General features: G+C 46.8%; 1 protein-coding gene across 1 annotated transcript in view; it reads left to right on the plus strand.

The window, feature by feature from the left end:
- The window catches only part of ADGRB2 (adhesion G protein-coupled receptor B2), a 149,718-nt gene that overhangs the window by 89,941 nt on the left and 41,231 nt on the right, over positions 1-18,546 (plus strand). The window contains exon 17 of the mRNA XM_015408088.1: positions 12,449-12,575. Within this exon, the coding sequence (XP_015263574.1) occupies positions 12,449-12,575 (127 nt within the window). The remainder of the gene's footprint in view (positions 1-12,448; positions 12,576-18,546) is intronic.

Raw genomic sequence — 18,546 nt, forward strand, 5'->3', positions numbered from 1 at the left:
GAAACTCTACTGTTGGAAACCCACCCAACAGACTCTGAACGCAGTGGGCTTTACTATACATCGCAGAGAAGAATCTTAGAACTTTAAAAAACTTTTACCTTAATGTAAACAATGACGCAGCAAGGGGGGGGAAATGGCGACTAGAGTCAAAGTGACAACAGGAACTGCCAGCACAACATCACCGGTCACAAGATCAGGAACTACTTCTGGTATTGCTGGTACGATTTCTTTCTTTTCTTTTAAAAACTTTTTTATTTTCTAAAAACTACAAGAAAATAGGGAAAGGGAAACTATAAACCACAGGAGAAAGTAAAGATAGACCACTAAAAATCCAAGAGGTGGTGGTCATATAATGATTACAATAAAGTAGCTTTAAATAAAAAAGAATAATTTGTTACATTGAAGGTGATCGTTAAAATCGCTTACATATTTCAAGTCCAGGTATTCTGACTTAGTAAAGAACCATACAAAGGAACGGTTAAATAAAAAGAATCAAAAGTCAAACTTCAGAGAAAATTAGCATCTCATTTGCCTCTTCTTTCCTTCAATTGATATCCTTGCTTGGGGGCAGACGCCCCACGTTCCGAATCCGAGTCTTCTCCAGTAATTCATCATCACTCCCCTTGTTGCTCTTCTCATCCTCTTCTCCTGTTGGATCCAATTGTTGCTGCAGAAACTCTATTGCTTTCATAACAGAGTCAATTTTCCCCCTCTTATCTTGAAATTTGAAGAGTAGGATATGTTCTTTTGTAGAAACAAAGCCAAGTGTCTATATTTTTTCCTTTTTCCCCTTATTTCAAAGGGAATGTCTTTCAAAACTCTTATCTCCTTGCCATCAATTTTAAGTGTAGTTTCATTTGTTGCTTTTAAAATCTGGTCCCTCACGTATCTTCTGGAGAATCTTACCACCACCTCGCTGGGCAGATTATTTTTCTTTATGTATTCTGAATATGACCTATAGATCACATCCATTTCGCCTTGATGAAAATCCACTTTAAAATCTGCAATTGGTCCCAAAGCATCACTCAAAATCTGTTTAAGATTCTCCCCTTTAGTCTCTGGAACTCCCTGAAATCTCAGTGTAACGCTTGCCTTTTCCATTTGAAGCTGTAAAAGCTGGGCTTCATCAGAGTTTTTCTTTTTTTCTATCTCCTGCACTTGCTTTTTGAGTTTTTTGGCGTTCGCATCCACTTCTTTAAGATTCTCAGCTGTTTGCTCTGTTTTTTAAAAAAAGTCTCGTCTAGTTGCTTTTTCTGTGCAGCGAAGTTTTGATTAAGTGTCATCATTTGCTCCAGAAGGGGTTGCAATGCTTCTGTTAGCATCTTAGAGAAGTCTGTGGTTGTTTCCAGTCGCGTGACCACACTTGCTGGGCAAGCACTTCCTGAAGGAAGCTTAGGTTTCATTTGCTTATCTTTCTCCATCTTCTTCAGCAACATCTTTGAAGCTATTTACCTTTAACAAAGTTTGCCAAAAGTCTCTAAAGTCTGCAAATCGCCTGTAATTATCTTGTAAGTTCCTTACTATAGTCCTATTTTGCTTTCAGTTCTGCCCCCCTTTAAAAGGCATGCTTTAAGTTTGTTTTTATTTCCGTGGGGGGGTTCTTGCCCCCCCCCGCTTACTTTAGGGGGGACTTTCAGCCATTTCTCTGGTTCTCATTTCAACCAAACTCACTCCCAATTTAGATCATGTAGAACTCACCATCAAACATGTAAAACGCTCGACCTTCACTCATCCCAGTGTGCGTCTCTGAGTCCAGTACTGGAACACAGTGGCGAGACCGTCGGGGCATCAGAACACCTCAATTCACCGGCACCGTGCCGGGGGAGAGGCGATCCTCAGCGCCCTATGGCTAGGAGCCCTTCGCAAGGGCCCCAGGGGGGGCACATACAATTGTATCCCCTCTCATCCGCTGGCTCACGGATCGCGTCCCCAGGAGCTCCTGAGAGATGTGTCCGCCATTAGATCACCAAAACCAGAAGTCTGCTGGTACAATTTCTGAAGCCTTGCGCCCCCTGCTGGACCAGCTGATGAATCTCAACAAGAAATGTGATGATTTGCAACAAGAACTGAAAAAACTAAAGTAAGATCAAAGAAGACTGTTCAAAAGCTAAAGAAGGTTGAATGTAAGTGCAAAGAATTGGACCAAAGAATGGATGTAGCAGATAAAGAAAGAGCTTCTGAAAAGCAACAATTATTACAACTACAAGTGGAAAGATCTCTCTATTTTTTGAGATTTCAAGGGGTCCCAGAAAAACAAGGCAAAAATCTAAGAGAAATCCTAAGTGAAGCACTGCCCCCCGATCAATAGCAAAGCTGAAACATTACAAGTGGATTCAGATATGATTTATAGAACATATTCAGAACATATTTATAGAACATATTCAGAGTGAAGAAAAATAATCTTCCAGGGGAAATATTTGTTAAATTTGCAAGAAGATCAATAAAAGATTTGATACTCAAAGCAACAACCGGGACAATATTAAAAATCCTAGAGGAAGACATAAAAGTGCTGAAAGATGTTCCATTTGAAATACGGAAGAAAAGGAAGCAATACAGGAACATTACAACATTTCTCCAAGGAAACAGCATTCAGTATCGATGGATTCTACCCGAAGGACTTATTTTCAACTATAATGGTAAAAAGGAAAAAATTGACTCTCTCACCAAAACAAATTCATTCTTGAAGCAGCATCAGAGTTCAACAAAGAAAATGGAGAAAGCAGGGGAAGGGAAGGCCACAGAAGAAAAAAGCAAACAACAGGAGATAGCTAGCAACAGTTCCTCTTCTACCTCTGTGTCTTTGGGTGAAATCTTTGACTCTGATTCTGTCTCTGAACTGGGAGAGGCTGCCCCCAGATCATACAAGATTAAAATCCCCTGGCAAAAGAAGAAAAAGCGCAAAGAAAAGAAGACACCTAAATGAAGATCTAAGATTTTTTCTATGTTAAGCTTTATAGCTTTATATTATTGCTCATATGTGTTATTATAATCAATTATTCTTTGTTCTTTCTATTTGAATACTCTATATTTGAAAGGTAAACGATATATGGTAACATAAATATATAGGGAAGTGTCTAAAGCGAAAGATGGTTATTATTGAGCCTTGCTACTCTGAAATTGTAGTGCGTAGTTTGTAATTTATAGTATAAAAACAATAAAAAGGGGGGGTTTTAGTTTTTACTTTTTAGACAGGGTTCTCAGGTGTTCCAATACACTTCTGTTCTATTTGGTTTGGCTACAGCATCAAGGTTTTTTTATCAATTGTATGGTAGTGGTGGCAGCATACCCGCATACACAGAATTGCACTATTTTTCTGTACCTGGATGAACTGTGGTGGCCCAAATTATTAAATGATCAGATTCACCAAATTATCTATACCTGTAACAGGTTAGGATTGATGGTGAATTGGGAGAAATGCCGCCTCGAACCTTCTCAGAAGGTTCAATTTAATGCCACCTTGGGCAAGGCGTTGTTGCCTTATGACAGGGCCAGAAACATCAAGGCTATGGTTTTGGTCTGTATCAGGGAACACTGGCAGCCTGTGAGAGGTATTCAGTGGTTACTTGGCCTTATGGCTTCCACTACTGCTGTAGTCTTGATAGCCAGACTACGTATGCAAACCTTACGGATTTGGTTTGTAAGGAAGTATGAACCAAATAGACACCCTCCAAGGTGCTAGTTTTCGGTACCTAGGGTGGTCTATGCATTCGTGGCTGCAGGGTGCCAATTTATTTTCAGAGGTATAGTTTGGTTTCTGGGTTCCTCAGGTCACTTAAACCATGGATGCCTCTTTGGAAGGGTGGATGGCACATTGTCTAGGTTTTTCGATTCAGGGCAGATGGCCCCCAGCACAAACAAAACCCCATAGTAACATTTTGGAGCTTCATGTGGTCAGATTTGCCCTTACCTCCTTCTCAGATATGCTTACAGATAAGAAGGTGTTAATCCAAACAGACAACACCACAACAATGTACTATTTCAACAAGCAAGGCGGCACAGGCTCCCAGAGGCTTTGTCGGGAAGCAATTGCAGCGTGGGAAGTAGCTATCAGTATTCAAGCTGTTCCTAGAGCCATCCACGTAGCAGGAGCTTTGAATACAGAGGCAGACAGGCTGAGCAGGGTATGCCAGACCAATTATGAATGGTCTATGCAGGACAGGTATATCAGAGCAATTTTTGACACCTGGGGATATCCTCAGGTGGACCTGTTCACCACAGCTGAATCAAGGAACGCATCGGATTTCTGCTCCCTGGCAGGAAGCAACCCATTTTTGCTGGAGGATGTGTGCCAGATCCCCTGGTCCGGAGCACTTTCTTATGCTTTTCCCCTTTCCCCTCTTCTGAGCAAGGTCATAGGAAAGATGAGAGCAGATCGAACAGAGGGTATCCTGGTGACTCCTTTCTGGCCCCAGCAGATTTGGTTTTCGGAGCTACTAGGCTTGGCAAGAGGGGACTACATATTCCCCTCCCCCCAGCACCGGATCTGTAGCAAGGCTACCTTTAACGGCATGGAGGATCCAGCCCTGGGACACTCCTTTTCCCAAAAGGTCCTAAAGATTTTGTTGCAGGCTTGAAAACCGTTGACTAGATATTCCTATTATAGGAAGTGGATCTGTTTTGAGTCCTGGGTCTCTGCTAGAGGGGAATGCCTCTTTACCTGTCCATTACCTCTGATATTGGACTACCATTACCTCTGATGTTGGACTACCTGCTATCTTTAGTACATTCAGGTCTAGCAGTGTCTTCAGTGAAAACTCACCTGGCAGCCATTGCTGCTTTTCATTAAGAGGTACAGGAAACTACTGCTTTTGCACATAAACTGTCCCAGAGTTTCTTAAAAGGGCTGTCTAATGTTTTCCCACCTGCACCTTGTATTGTCTCTCAGTATTAGCTACCCTGATGAAACCCCACTTTGAGCCTTTATCCTCCTATTCTTTAGTGCTACTCTTTAGGAAGGTGATATTTTTAGTGGCCATTACCTCAACCAGGAGAGTCAGTGAACTAGCAGTACTTAGAATTGATCCATTTTTTCTTAAGATTTTCACAGTGAGTGGGTTGTTCTACACCCTAGTCTAGGCTTCCTTCTTAAGGGATTATACAGGTTCCATTTAGCACAGGAAATTGTTTTACTGGTTTTCTTCCCCACTCTGAGTTCACAAGCAAAGAAGACCCTACATACTCTAGATGTGAGGAGGGCTCTCCTGTATTATTTGGAAAGAACCAAGCCTTTTTGTAAAGTTAAGCATTGTTTATTTGTTATTGGGGCCCTAAGGAAGGTAGAGCAGCATTAGCTCAGCCCGTGGCCAGATGGGTGGTGGCCACTATTCGCTCTTGCTATAGGGTGGCAGGAAAGTTGTGTCCTCTCAATGTGAAGGCTCACTCCACCGGAGTGCAGGGTTCGTCAGCTATGTTCCATTAGTGAGTTCCCTTCCATTTGCAAGGCAGCAACCTGGCCGACAGAGGATACATTTGTGAGGCATTATGCTCTGGACCTGCATGTAGGAAAGGAAGTGGAAGGGTTTTCTGCAGGCTCTGTTCCGGTGAGAGACTCACCCACCTCCTCAGGTGAGCAGCTTGCTAATAGTTTTAATGTGGAGCTGCACAGAAAGACAGGTGAAAATAGAGTTGCACTCACCTGTAACTGTTGTTCATTGATGTCTTCTGTACAGACATGCATTCCCTCCCTTCTGCTCTGCTGTGAGCTCTCACAGGTCCCTTGTACCAAAAAAAGAATAATAATAGAATAATATACTTAAATAAAGGATGGATGCAAAAGCTCACAGCGCCTTAGCAGGAACTGAAGGAAAGAGCGCCTGCCATCGGAGCATGTGACACGTTTGGCGAGAAAACCCGTGCATGCATCAGATTTGAACGGGGCGGGTCACCTCACCCCATTTTTTGAGCTCTAAGCTAGAAACAAAATGTCCATGGCCGGCCTGCACAAGCAAAGTCCCATTGTGTATCTGCATGGAAGGCGCTGATGAACAACAGTTACAGGTAAGTGCTGCTCTGTTTTTCTGTGCTGCATTTCTCCCCAAAGGGACTTATAGAATGTTCCAAAATGCAAAACAACCCAGTTTAGATAAATAAAGCAAGCAAAGGAAAATAAAACACATCATGGATGGGCCCTGATTCACTAGGCTTGGCTCACTTAGACCCCAGACTGTGAGCCACAGATGATGTGACAAGGGATTGTGCCCCACCCAAGTTTGAGTTGGGGAGAACACAAAGTCAAGATCTTCCCAGCTTTTAGGGATGTGGATTTCACCACATCTCCCCAAGTTTATAGTTCAGAGGCCTTCAGCTAAGCACCCAGAATTATGACAATTCTCACCTACAAACCCCCAGGGTTACCTGAAACTGGGGAGTAGGGGGAGCAGTCTGTTCCTTTAATGCTGAAAATGCTCTCCCTTGCTGTCTGTATTGTATCAAAGATGCACATTCCAAACTGTATCAGGAAGAACCCCAACAAGGCTGTGTCTCAAATCCCCATCCATACCAAAAATGAGAGGCTCTCATAACTAGGCCAGCCTCCCTGCCCCGTTTCCACTGTGGGTTAACTTCATTAATAAGAGCCATTGATTATAAGACACTTGGAGATTGAAGCCTCATGTCTGCAGCATGTAATTCATTATCAGCGAGCCCCAAGGGAAGGCAGTGGCAGATGTAGGATGGAGTTCCCTGTTGCCACAGACAAGAAGTCATTGCAAGGTTCATCTGTTGGTGTGTATCCAAGCTCCCAAGGGAACTCCAGAACCACAGAGGGAGACCCCTGCAATCCATCACAGCGGTGCTGGCTTTCCTGCCCAGGAGAGCTTTCCAGGGGTTCAGAACTGTATTCTGAGGCAAATGGAGGGCAGTGTATTAGAAAGGTTAGAAAGGCAGAATAGGATTAGAGAGACTCAAATTCAGGGCCTAACTTGGCCATGAAACTCACTAGATGACTTTGGGCCAGTCATTCACTCTCCCGTCACCTAATCTTGCCTTACAGGGCTATGAGGATAATATGGGAAAAACCACATAAGATCCCTAAGCTCCTTGAAGGGTGGTATAAAAATATATTAGATAGATAAATAGAAATGCAACTGTATAAATCACACTGGGCTTTCATGCAACATCAGTGTCCAAGAATCTCTATTCCATGTAGGCACGGGGGGGGGGGGGATGACCTCTTTTGTTTTTGTTTTTCCCCCCTTTGATGTCATTCTTTGTGTGTGTGTTCCTTCAAGTCACAGTAGGTTTATGGTGACCCCACATGGTTTTCAAGGCAAGAGACATTCAGATGAGGTTTGCCATTGCCTACCTGGGCTTTCTTGGTGGTCTCCCATCCATGTACCAACCAGGACTGACCCTAATTAGTTACTGAGAGCTTACAAGAGCCCTACATCCTGAGAACTTAAGCCCATTTTCTCTGTGCCCCCTTTGTCTCTTCTTATCAGTATCTCCAACAGCCTTGTTTTTAACCAACACACTTTCCATTCTCTCCATTAAGGCCTGGTTTCTCCATTCCTGGAGGAGCCTCTAATGTATGATCCTGTCCAAGACATCATTGGTGTTAGCCATGCAGTGGAACCATGTGGAAAGGATAGAGGACATGGACCCCTTCCATGCTGGCATCGCTGGCCTCCAGAGAGGGATGTGAACTAACCGTTGTGACATGCTTGACAGGTCCTCACCCCCAAAGTGACTGGAGTTGTGGGATATGCATCATGGACAAAGGGACTTTCCTTAATGTTGTGCTCACTTTGGTAGCACATATACTAAAATCAGAATTTTCCTTAACTTCTTCTGTGAAGGCTTTTCGTTGGGAATGCTTCCAAAAATTCCCCTCATCCAGATTTTCCATGGATGCTTCAGTTCCACAGTACCTGGCATTGGGCGCCGAGGAACCATCCTTCTAATGGCAGCACCTTCTCCCAGTGCAACGTCCTTCCCCTGCTAGTAGAATGGCCTCTTGCACTGGAGAAAGGCACGGCCCTTTAGCAGGATCCAACCCCAGTCTTATTTCCAGGGTGGAACTGATTGCAGGAGATGCCCTCTATTGTTTTGGCATGTTTATTTGTGTGTTATATTTAGATCCTGCTTTTCTGACAATTGTTTCCCCCCAAAGCGGTTCACATTAATAGAGAGAGACGGGGGTTTGCAACTAGAAAAATGAGAGAGACAAGGAAAAGAGAGCAGAGGGGGAAAGGAAATCAGTTTGACAGTTAGGATTTATATCCAACTGGAGCCAGGTTGCTCTCCGTGCTTGGATGGAGGGGTGTAACTCCCCTGCAGCTTTTAGGCCTCTGGTCAGGGATGAAGGCCTTCAGCACTTGGGGCAAGTTGCAGAGGGGAGCAGGGAGGGAGAAGCAACCTCCCTGTGGCTAATTATATTCTGTTGAGGGCTGGGGCCTGATCATTTTCTTTGGGAGAGGGAGGTCCTTCCTTCATTTTATTTTATTTTATTTGCCTTCCTGTGTGTTATGAAGAGCATGCGTAAGGCAGTGTTGTGATCCTTTTGCTGTAGCTTTGTACTGATATGCATCGGCATTGAAAACGCACCTCACAGAAGGAATCGCACTATGGAGAGTCACAACCAGAGTCTTTTTTCCCCCTTTTTTTCTTTTTGCAGTGTTGCAGTCAACACTGGTGTAGCTTGTCAGATTTTGTAGCCAGCTGTCTTGTTGTTAACACAGAGAGGGGGAAAGAGGCAAGTGAACCAGAGGAGCAGAGCCAGATTGTACATGCTCCAATTCCAGAATTGATTTTTTTTTTAATGCTCCTGGTTAAGCTGGCACGTATCCTACTGGTCTGCTCAGCAAAGTTCAAAGACTTCCTCCTACCTAAAGAGCCTGCCTCCACCTCAAGTGGCTGTTCCATAGCTGGAGGGACGGTTCTTAGGCTGGAGAAAAGTTTTGAATGTCCCTGGATGCTGTGGTAGGGTACAGGCTGCTGAAGTTAAGAACTGGAGGGCAGTGCAGACTGAAAGGGAAGAACAGGAATCAGCTTGCCCCATATTTCTTAGCCACCCTCACTTGGTAATGGGAAAAGAGGACATTTCTTCCCCTTTATTATTGGTTCTTTTTATTGTTTCTAATTTCAGGTGGGTAGCCATCTTGGTCTGCAGTAGAAGAAGCAAGATTTGAACCCAGTAGCACCTTAAAGACCAACAAGAGTCCCAGGGTATGAGCTTTCAAGAATGAAAACTTCCTGGTTTCTGATGAAGGGAGCTTTGACTCTCAAAGGCTTATACCTTGAAAATCTTGTTGGTATTTAAGGCGCTCTCTCTTAATTTAATTATCTGTCTCCCAATGTTTGTGGCATGCTCTCTTTTCCTGGTGATGGTGTCTGTATCTGTGTCAGAGTCGAGCCTCTGGCAGCCTCCCATCCAGGGACTGAGCAAGACAGCACCCTCTTCATTTTGACACTCCCCCAGTGTTGGTTGCTCCCTGACCATTTGCTGTGCCTCCTTGTCAAAAAGGGTTTCCGTCTTCGTGTCTCTCTGGTGTAGTTAGATTAGAGCTGTCTGGGTGTCTGTAACCCAAGGCCTGTCAGTGTAGTTGTGCGTTTCAAAGAAATCAGTTAAGACATTCTTCGTGATAATAAAGTTAACTTCCATAACTGACAGATTTGTTCCTGTAGCAGGTAGCCTTTAAAACACCCTTTGATCTCCACCTGTATTACTCACAGTGCAAAGTGACTGGGGGGGACATTCGCTTTCAATGAGGAAGGGTCTCCCTTCACTTCAAAGTACTGAGGTGCGAAGGGATTTCCAGGCCTTAAGGACAGGGGTTTTTCCTGACCAGTGAATGGATGCTAAACATGGACTCCCAACAGAATTCTTAATGGATGGAGGGGGAGCTTGCATCCAACAGGACACATGGTTATGAAGCTTCATTTGCATCCTTTAATGTGTCTTTAAACTAGAAGGAAGTTGGGTTTGATCTCCTGGGGGGACTGGCAAATATTGGCATGTTTTATGTCCTGTCTCTCTTGGAAATCAGGGTGATTTTTTTAAAGAAAGAATTCTGCTTTTGCTCTTTATGTTGCTGAGTTGGAAGCAGTTCTCCACACTTAAAGTTACTCTCAGTAACATTGATTCAGGTGGGTAGCCATGTTGGTCTGAAGCAGCAGAACACTGTTTAAGCCCAGTGGCACTTTGAATAAAACCTTGCTGGTCTTAAAGGTGCCAGTGGACTCAAACTTCTTTCAGTAATATTGTAAAGAGTCTCAACAATAATCTCTCGTCAGGTTTCCTAACACCATTATCTTAGGGCAGCAGGATTTAGCTTTTATCCTTTATGATTATTTTCTTATTTTGCCAATGGTCCCGTTCACACTCACCGATTTGGTCCGGGAGCAGGACAGTTTGGGGCCGGATCAAACCGGCGCGATCACACCACAACATCTGGGAAGCGTCCGGCTTCCGTACCCAAACTGTCCCTTTCCCGGGATGAGCCGGCGCAAACTGAACCACCTATCTAGGTGGTTTAAAGGGAAGCGGCGCGGCAACCGGGGCGTTTGATCGCCGCCGCTTCCCTGCGCCGGCTCAACCCCGGCCCGGATCCGAACTGCGCATGCCCGGACATGCGCAGTTCGGCCGGCCCCCGGGTAGGGCGTGTTTTCTCCCCGGCGTTTGATCGCGCCGGGGAGAAAAGGCGGCGCGGCCGGGGGATCCGTGGGATCCTGCCGCGCTGTGTCAACATTGGCGCAGCTTTTAAAAGCCGCGCCTTTAAGCGCCTTTTCCCCTGCGTGTGGCAGGGGCCAACGTGTCAGCGTTTTCATTCCCTAATAAAAAGTTTGCAATGAATTATTTCTGGTTTTGCTTGGGAATTCAGGGTTTTGGCCGTGTCTTTGGAGCCTTGCCAACTTAGCTAGTGTTGTTCTGCTGCTTAGCCGCTGAACAGTGGAGGACTTTGAAGGCTTTTGCTTTGAAGTTAAACCTTCAGAGTGTGTACCTGCCTGGATGTGTGAAACAATAGGTGGTAAGTGTGGCAGATGTCTGGGAGGTGTGGCTGCTTCTTGATTGTTCTAAGTAGGAGCCTACATACCACTTCAGCACCAGTGGGGCCCCTCTCTCACACACACACACTCAAACAACACTGCAGCATACACTGAGTGTTTGCTATTAGCTGCACCTCCCCCAGTAAGAGTTTGCAGGAAGAAAACTGGCAGCTCCCCACCTGGTGTATGTAGAATACACATGTGTAGAATGTGTGGAATACACATTTGAACATACAGCTACAGATAGGGGCCCTATCTTCTCACACCCATCAATGTCCACTCCCTCTCTCCCTCCCTTAGGGCCCCAATCCACTCTGACTTGTGGGGCTAGATCCAGTCAACTTTTTTTGCAGAATTGCACCCAAATCTCTTTTATTACAACCCCAGTCCCACACAGCTTTTGTCTGCGCAGGCACCCTCGATTCCCAGCATAGCCTTTTCCTTCCTTTTCCACCAGTGAAAAAGCTGGTTGGATCCAACCCAGGAAACAAACTCGGCTCCTGCAATGGGCCCCAGATGAGCACACAAGTACAGTTGAGCTCATGCCTTCAAATACACATCTCTGTCTCATGTGCATTTTTGGAATTGTAATTTTGCAAGCAGATCTGCTTTGCTGGAGTAGAGCATTAAAATTCCACCCCCCTAATAAGAGGTACCACCTTGCTTTGTGAACACTGGGCAGCATCACCTGGAGCTCTTGTGTGCTTTCACCCTTTCGAGTAGAATTACCCACCTGGCATCATCGTTGTTGCTGCCCCAGTTTCAGGAGGTGTGCTGCCAGGCCCTGTGGGGAATAAACAAATCAGGGCTAGGAGATGTCCTCATCATCAGCCTCAGACAGTGTGTGGGCTGCAGAGCCTTTGGTGCCTCCTCTCAGTTCTGCTGTGGTGCTTTTTACAGCCCTGCAAAAACCTGACAACAATAAAACTCCTAGACGGACTGGTATGCACCCCCTGGCTGCTCAAAGAGGAGGCTGGAAGACTTGCAGGCTCTGAGCATTGCCTGACCCTGATCTTATGTCCATGTCAGCTTTTCCCTCTTGCAAACCACTCTTGGCATCACCCTTCAAATTAAATCAAATGATGACTGCAATAGCAGCCCCTGAGCCTGGAGCATCGGGATGGGGTGGGGGCGATGCCAGGAGCAGAGAGGGGGTTGGGCAGAGCACTCAGCTGAGGGATGGCCAGGCAGACAGGCAGGGAGGGGAGAGACTTTTCACCCCAGCAAAGCAAGCAGCTCAGTCAGAACCCTGGCGCCATTCGTGCACACAGACCACCTGCCTCGCCCGGGCACCCCTTAGTGGGAGGGTGCCGAGCAAAGGGTTAAGGCTGGCACTGAGAGCCTGAAGGGTGTGGGCTGTGTGATTGTGTGTGTGTGTGTGTGTGGAGTGTCTGAACATTTTGAAATCTCTTTTTTTTTTCCCCCTCTCTCTTCTCTTTCTCCCTCGCATTCCATCATTCAGGGAGGTTGGCTCTGGGAACTGGGACACAGAGAGCTGCCAGACGGTGGAAACTCTCTCCGCTCACACCAAATGCCAGTGCAACCAGCTCTCCACCTTTGCTGTGATAGCCCAGCTGCCCAAAGATCTGGTAAGTGCCGGGGAGGGGAAGGGAGGGGACAGGGTTGGCTGCTCGCCTCCTGCCTGTCCCCAATCAGAGGCAGCCAGAATGTGAGGGTCATGAAAAGTGGCAGAGTGGGAGAGGAGGGAACTCTGGCCTGTGGGGGGCACAACCCAGCAGAAGCTTCTCTAAACTGAAGGGGAATGGCGGAAAGATTGTGAAACTGCAGTGCAGGAGAGAGTTCTCTGGGATGGTGTTCCAGGCTACTTGGGGTGAGGGAGAACTGGCCTTTAGATTTGTTGCTTCATATATCCAAGTGTGTTGGGGGGGGCATTATTTGCTCAGATCCTGTTTTTTTTGGGGGGCCCCACCCCCATCAAGTCACAGCCAACTTAATGGTGATAGGGTTTGCAAGGCAAGAGATGAACAGAGGTGGTTTGACATTGCTGGCGTCTGCATAACAACCCTGGATTTTCTTGGTGGGCTCCCATCCAAGTCTTAACTAGGGCCGACCCTTTCTTAGTTTCCAAGATCTGATTAGATCAGGCTCGCCTGTGCCCTCAAGGTCAGGGCCTGTTTTTAAGGGTTCAGAAGTCTCCAGTAAAACAATTCTCAGTCTAGGCCCCTGGAGGAGTTTGCCAGGTCGCATCCCAGCAACTGATTTACATGGGTGTAGCCCATTTGCAGCAATGGGGCTCGGTAACTTCCTTCCAAACCCAGATTGAGAAAAGTTTTGTTTGGGATATCTCAAGAAAGCAAGCACTGATATACTCTGGGAACTGGGCAGTCCCCAGTTCAACAAAGTCACTGCCACTCAGACACGCCCACCCCCAGCTGACCGAATAGGGCTCTTTTAATAGTTACTGAGATTATGTTAGGTGGAGCACTTGTGCATATTCCAGAACACCAAATAAATGCAAAACATTAGTGCTTTCTTTCTTAGTACTACTAGCAGAGCCAGCTGTTTCTCCCGAGGCCTCTTTTTGCTCAGGTGCTTATATACATGAACAAGGAGGCTCTTTCACACTTGGCCAGAACTGCTCATTCTGGGTCGTTTTTCCTAACATAACTTTTTTATTTAATTTTATTTTGGGGCAGGTTTTGCTGCTGAGCATCATTTTCCCCACAGCTATTCCTGGCCCAAAGAGGAGAGGGGTTTTTACTGGAAATAGTGTTCTTTTGCTGGGTGGGGGAATTAAGCAGCTCCTCACTGCTACATCCTCCTTAAAATTAGCCTTCTAGCAGCAGCATTCTTTGAAAATTAAAAATACAGCATTAGCTAAAAGGCTTACAGAAGTGCACGTAATGTGTTTGGCCTTGAATTCTTGTCCTCAGGTATCTCTGCTTTGCACAAACCTGCTTCCTGCACATGTGCATTTGAGCTCAGAACACAGCACAATTTTTAAGAAACTTTTTAGGGTGTATTCAAGATACAGCTAAAGTGAAAGACCTCCAAAGGCCAGTACTGTGAACCAGCAGCCTTCTGTCGCTAGCCTCACCCTCATTCTCAACAGTCCCCAAGGAGGTCTTTTTGCACAGGATGCCATGAGGAAATAGGCCTGGACCTCAACTATGATGGAAAGAAGCATCACCTGAATTAAGGATAAACCTTCGCAGTCTCCTCCCTGTTCCAGTGATAGGTTTCAGTTGGCAGTGAGCCTCCAGAGGAGGGGGTCGTAACTGGAGAAACAGCATCCTTGTAAGAAGTTTTCTTTGACAGGCATTTGGTGCTTACCCATCACACCCCATATGTCACTTTGCTGGGGGGGGGGCACTTCACTGTCTTGTATTTTACGTAGCAGCTTGCTGAGTCACCTCCTGCTAAATACACCCTTCTCACATAACTTCCCCCGCCCCCCAAAACTCAGCCCAGAATCTATACTTGGGTGATCGAGGGCACTTCTGGGCACATGCAAATTACTTTCCCTCTCAGTATTGAATATCCACAGACAGCCTCCCTGAGCCACATGTAAAGGCAGGCATCCTCTTGGATAAGATGCCCACAAACTAGGGTTGCTGACCCCAGCTTGAGAAATTCCTGGAGATTTGGAGGCAGAGCATGGGGTGGATGGAGTTTGAGGAGGAGAGGGAACTCAGCAGGGATGAAATGCCATGCAGTCCACGGCTATTTCCTCCAAGGGAACTGATCCCTTTAGTCTGGAGATCAGCTGTAATTTTGGGAGCTCTCCAGGTCCCACCTGGAAGTTGGCAATCCTGCCCTCAACATGACTCACTCTAGAGAACTGCCAACCGCCCCCTCCTGAACCTCTGCCCCCTTTCTCTCCTTCCTGCCACAGCCTCCCCAGATCTTCCCTTTGTTTCCCTCCTCCTACTTTCTCTTTCAGAACTCTTTCCACCGCCCTCCAAATGCTTTTAAGTGCTGTGGTAGATGATGTAGATCTATTCTCTTCAGCATTTCTTGCACACATACGCTCACCACCACGTTCACTGCTGGGGATGTTGGAATTTATAAAGGTTATTAGGAAGTCTTCGAAGTATTAATGTGGGTAGCGATGAGGAAGGAGAGCAAATGGATGACCATCTAGGAAGTGTGTTTGGGAATCCTGCCTTGCTGCTGCTAGTGGCTGACGGAGCAAAGCAGCATCTGTGCTCTGCCCTCGCGGCGGCTTGCTCTCTTTTCATGCTTCCGTAGTCGGGCTGGGTCATTGGTATTCCAGAAGCATGTCCTGTTGGCGAGGAGATGGAGAACCACCCCCAAGGAATGCAGAGAAGCTGCAACCGATCCGCTCCCCCCCCCCCCGCACATGTGTCACAGGAAGCAAAATAGAAGCAGATCAGCTCCCAGTGGGATTGTTCCAGAGCACCATTCTCCTTTTGCTTGTTAGGGAAGGGGCTTTTGCTTTGGAGGAGGGATGGAGATCCACCCACAGGTGTGTGAAAAGAGTCCTCAAAATGCTGCTGCCCCCAACATCAGGGTAGGGAGGCTAAGATCATCAGATGTTTCTATACCATAGTTTTAAAATGCGTTGAGAGTTATTCCTCCCCCCCCCCCAAATCTGGAAATGCTATTATGTATTCTATTTATTTTGTTTATTCCCCCCCCCCTTTTCACCCAATGGGGACCCAAAGCAACTAACGTTGTTCTCCTCTCCTCCATTCTGTCATCCTCGTGACAATGCTGTGAGGTGGGTTAGGCTGAGGACGTTGCTGGCTAAGTGGAAGCTTCCGAGACAGAGAGGGGATTGGAACCTGGGTCTCCTAGATCCTAGTCCAACACTCTAATCACTGTGCAGCCCTGGTTCTACAACTTTATTTCGGGGGGGGGGGGGCTGGTGATCTTTAGCAGATAATTCCCTGCATTTTCTTACTAAACAACGATTCCCAGGATTGGGGGGGGGGAAGTGCAGCCATTGTGCCATTGTGAACCTGATAATGTAGTGTAGATTAGCCCAGGGCTATTTTGGGGCAGGAACAGAGTTCCGGCTGGCTCCCAAATTGGCCACGCCCAGCAGGAACTCATTAGCATAATAGGCCACACCCAACAGCAGAAACTCATTAGGATTGGCTACATTAGGGGTGTGTGGCCTAACATGCAAAGGGTTCCTGCTACAAAAAAAAGCCCTGGGTTTTGACCACAAACAAGGTAAACAGAATAAGAAGCAAAAGGTGGGTGTGGCTGGATAACCACACTTCTGGTAACATGGGGGTGCAGCCTAATATGCTAATGAGTTTCTGCTGTTGGGTGTGGCCTATTATGCTAATGAGTTCCTGCTGGGATTTTTCTACAAAAAGAGCCCTGGGCCCATCAAGAGAACCTTGAAGGTAGGCCACTAGCAACTTGAACCAACCCTATTGCAGCCATTGCTTGTTTGCTCATTAGCTTGCTTTCATCCGGTGGGGAGGTTCTGTTGTTTGGGCCATCTTCCTACTCCAGCTAAGACCCATGCTGGCTAGAGTTTTCACACAGATTAATGGGTCTAGAGTGATTCCTTCTGGTTGGAAACTGATTCATAAAAAGGGGGACATCGCGGATCCACACAATTACAGACCAATAAGCTTACTAGATATCGCAGCAAAACTATACAGTAAATATTTGCAGACTTCGTTGGAAGAAAGAGACTGACACAGGTGTATGGATTAAACTAGGGCAGCTTTATTTAACGTGAATAATAAAATTATAACTGTAACTGGCAAGGGCCGCCAAAACTAGCAGAGGATCCCTTGATCCCTCTCCAGACTCAACAAGGGTAAATCACCATAGCCCTGGCACAGGCCAACCATAACACGGCCTTTGCCGGCGGCAAACATGTCAGCAACCTGCCTTGAACCCATCTTCAGCCACAGAGCATGAAAGTGGGCCCAAGTCAAAGTGCCTAACAGGCCACCCACAGTCCCCATCCAAGGGCCATCCCAAGGCATGGTTTGTGTGTGGTGCGCCAACCCCCCTGCAAAGGGAGGGGTCTGTCGCATGGTGTTCCCCTGAACAGAACAAAAACAGGCCAGATTTCTGCCACAAAAAGGGCCAAGCCTCTGCTTTAGCCCTTGATCCCACATATTGGCCGACAATCTGCTGCAGCCCTTGCCTCAAATCCCCTAAGAAGATTCTGTTTCCCAAGCCAGACTGGTGGACACCATCTTCCTGATAAAGAGGGGAACATTCCTTGACTGTGCCTGGATGGGTGATGACAAAACCCCGGCTCTGCATCATGGCATTCACAAGCTCATGATTCACCTTTTTGCGCGCCCATTCAATCGCATGGGGATCACATGCCCACTTCCAAACCCATCTTGGCAAGATAGCCGACCATACCAGCTGGACAGATGGCCACCTGTTTACAATTTCCTGCATATCATCCTGCAGGATGAGAGCTTTTCCTTAACCATCCCCAAATCATTACCCCAAGATGAATTACAACAATATCTGGAGGAGGACCCTCCTGCTCACAAAACAAGACTGACATAAGCCTGGTCCAACGTAGGCTGTTGTCCCAGCCACTCCACTATGGTGCAAGCACTGAGGCCCAGCTGAGCCCCCTAACCGGATCTTGATGCATAGTGGGCGGCCCAAAAAACCATACTGTGCCCCACGATGAGCACCCAGAGCTTCCGCTCTGGATCTAAAGAACCTAGAACAACAATAACAGAAAACGTGAAACAGGGGCTTCCCTTAGGGGGCCAACAAAGGCCGAACGTAACCCTTATAAGCTGAGGACCACCACCACCATACCTTCTGAATGGCCTTGCCAGAGTGCCCCATGGCTGCAGCCGTGGACGTGGCCCTTATACAAAAAGAATGGGTACAAAAACGGACTCCCGACAAGCCCAGCTTGTGTTGTGCTCTCGTAGTGACTGGCCAAAATTGATATTTCGTCAAGGGTGTCCTATCCCTGTGCCGAAACAAGGCCCCGTCTTCGCTACCCCGATGATCAACATAAAGGCACAAGGCCTTCACCAGGCAAAGGTCAACCTCAGAACAAACTCCCAGGACCACCTCCTTCCCTTTTCCCTTCTGGTCAGTCTTGGACCGCCAGATCCGGAACAGAAACCGTACCCTCGCCAAAAGAAAGATCCCCCATTTAGAGGGCACACTTCAGTGGATCGAGTTTAGACTGCTGAACTAAATCGCTAATGCGTAGGGCCCCAAAGAAAGTGGTCAAGGCCGCAGCATGAAACAAGAGGCACTCGAACTCAGAGTCACAAATCTGAGTCCAGGTCCTATGAAGGCCCTTGAGAACACTAGGGGGGAAAGGCTGTCACAGGTCCTTCTGAGATCCTGAGGCATCCTGGTCGGATGTAGCTCTGCCTCCAGGGCAAGTTGGCGAAACCTCTCCATCTGTTTGCGAGACAGAGCATCTGCCATCCCATTACTGACCCCTGGAATGTTTTTGGCAAGGAAGAGAACATTCAACTGCAAACAGCATAACAAGATACTACGAACAAGGCCCATGACCCTGGGGGAAGTGGACGTCAATGTGTTGATGACTTGCACCACCGCCAAGTTGTCACACCAAAAGTAAACAGCACTGTTAGCTAAGCGGTC

Source organism: Gekko japonicus, unplaced genomic scaffold (genome assembly GCF_001447785.1).
Source record: "Gekko japonicus isolate JY-2015 unplaced genomic scaffold, Gekko_japonicus_V1.1 scaffold36, whole genome shotgun sequence".
Classification (NCBI taxonomy): Eukaryota; Metazoa; Chordata; class Lepidosauria; order Squamata; family Gekkonidae; genus Gekko; species Gekko japonicus.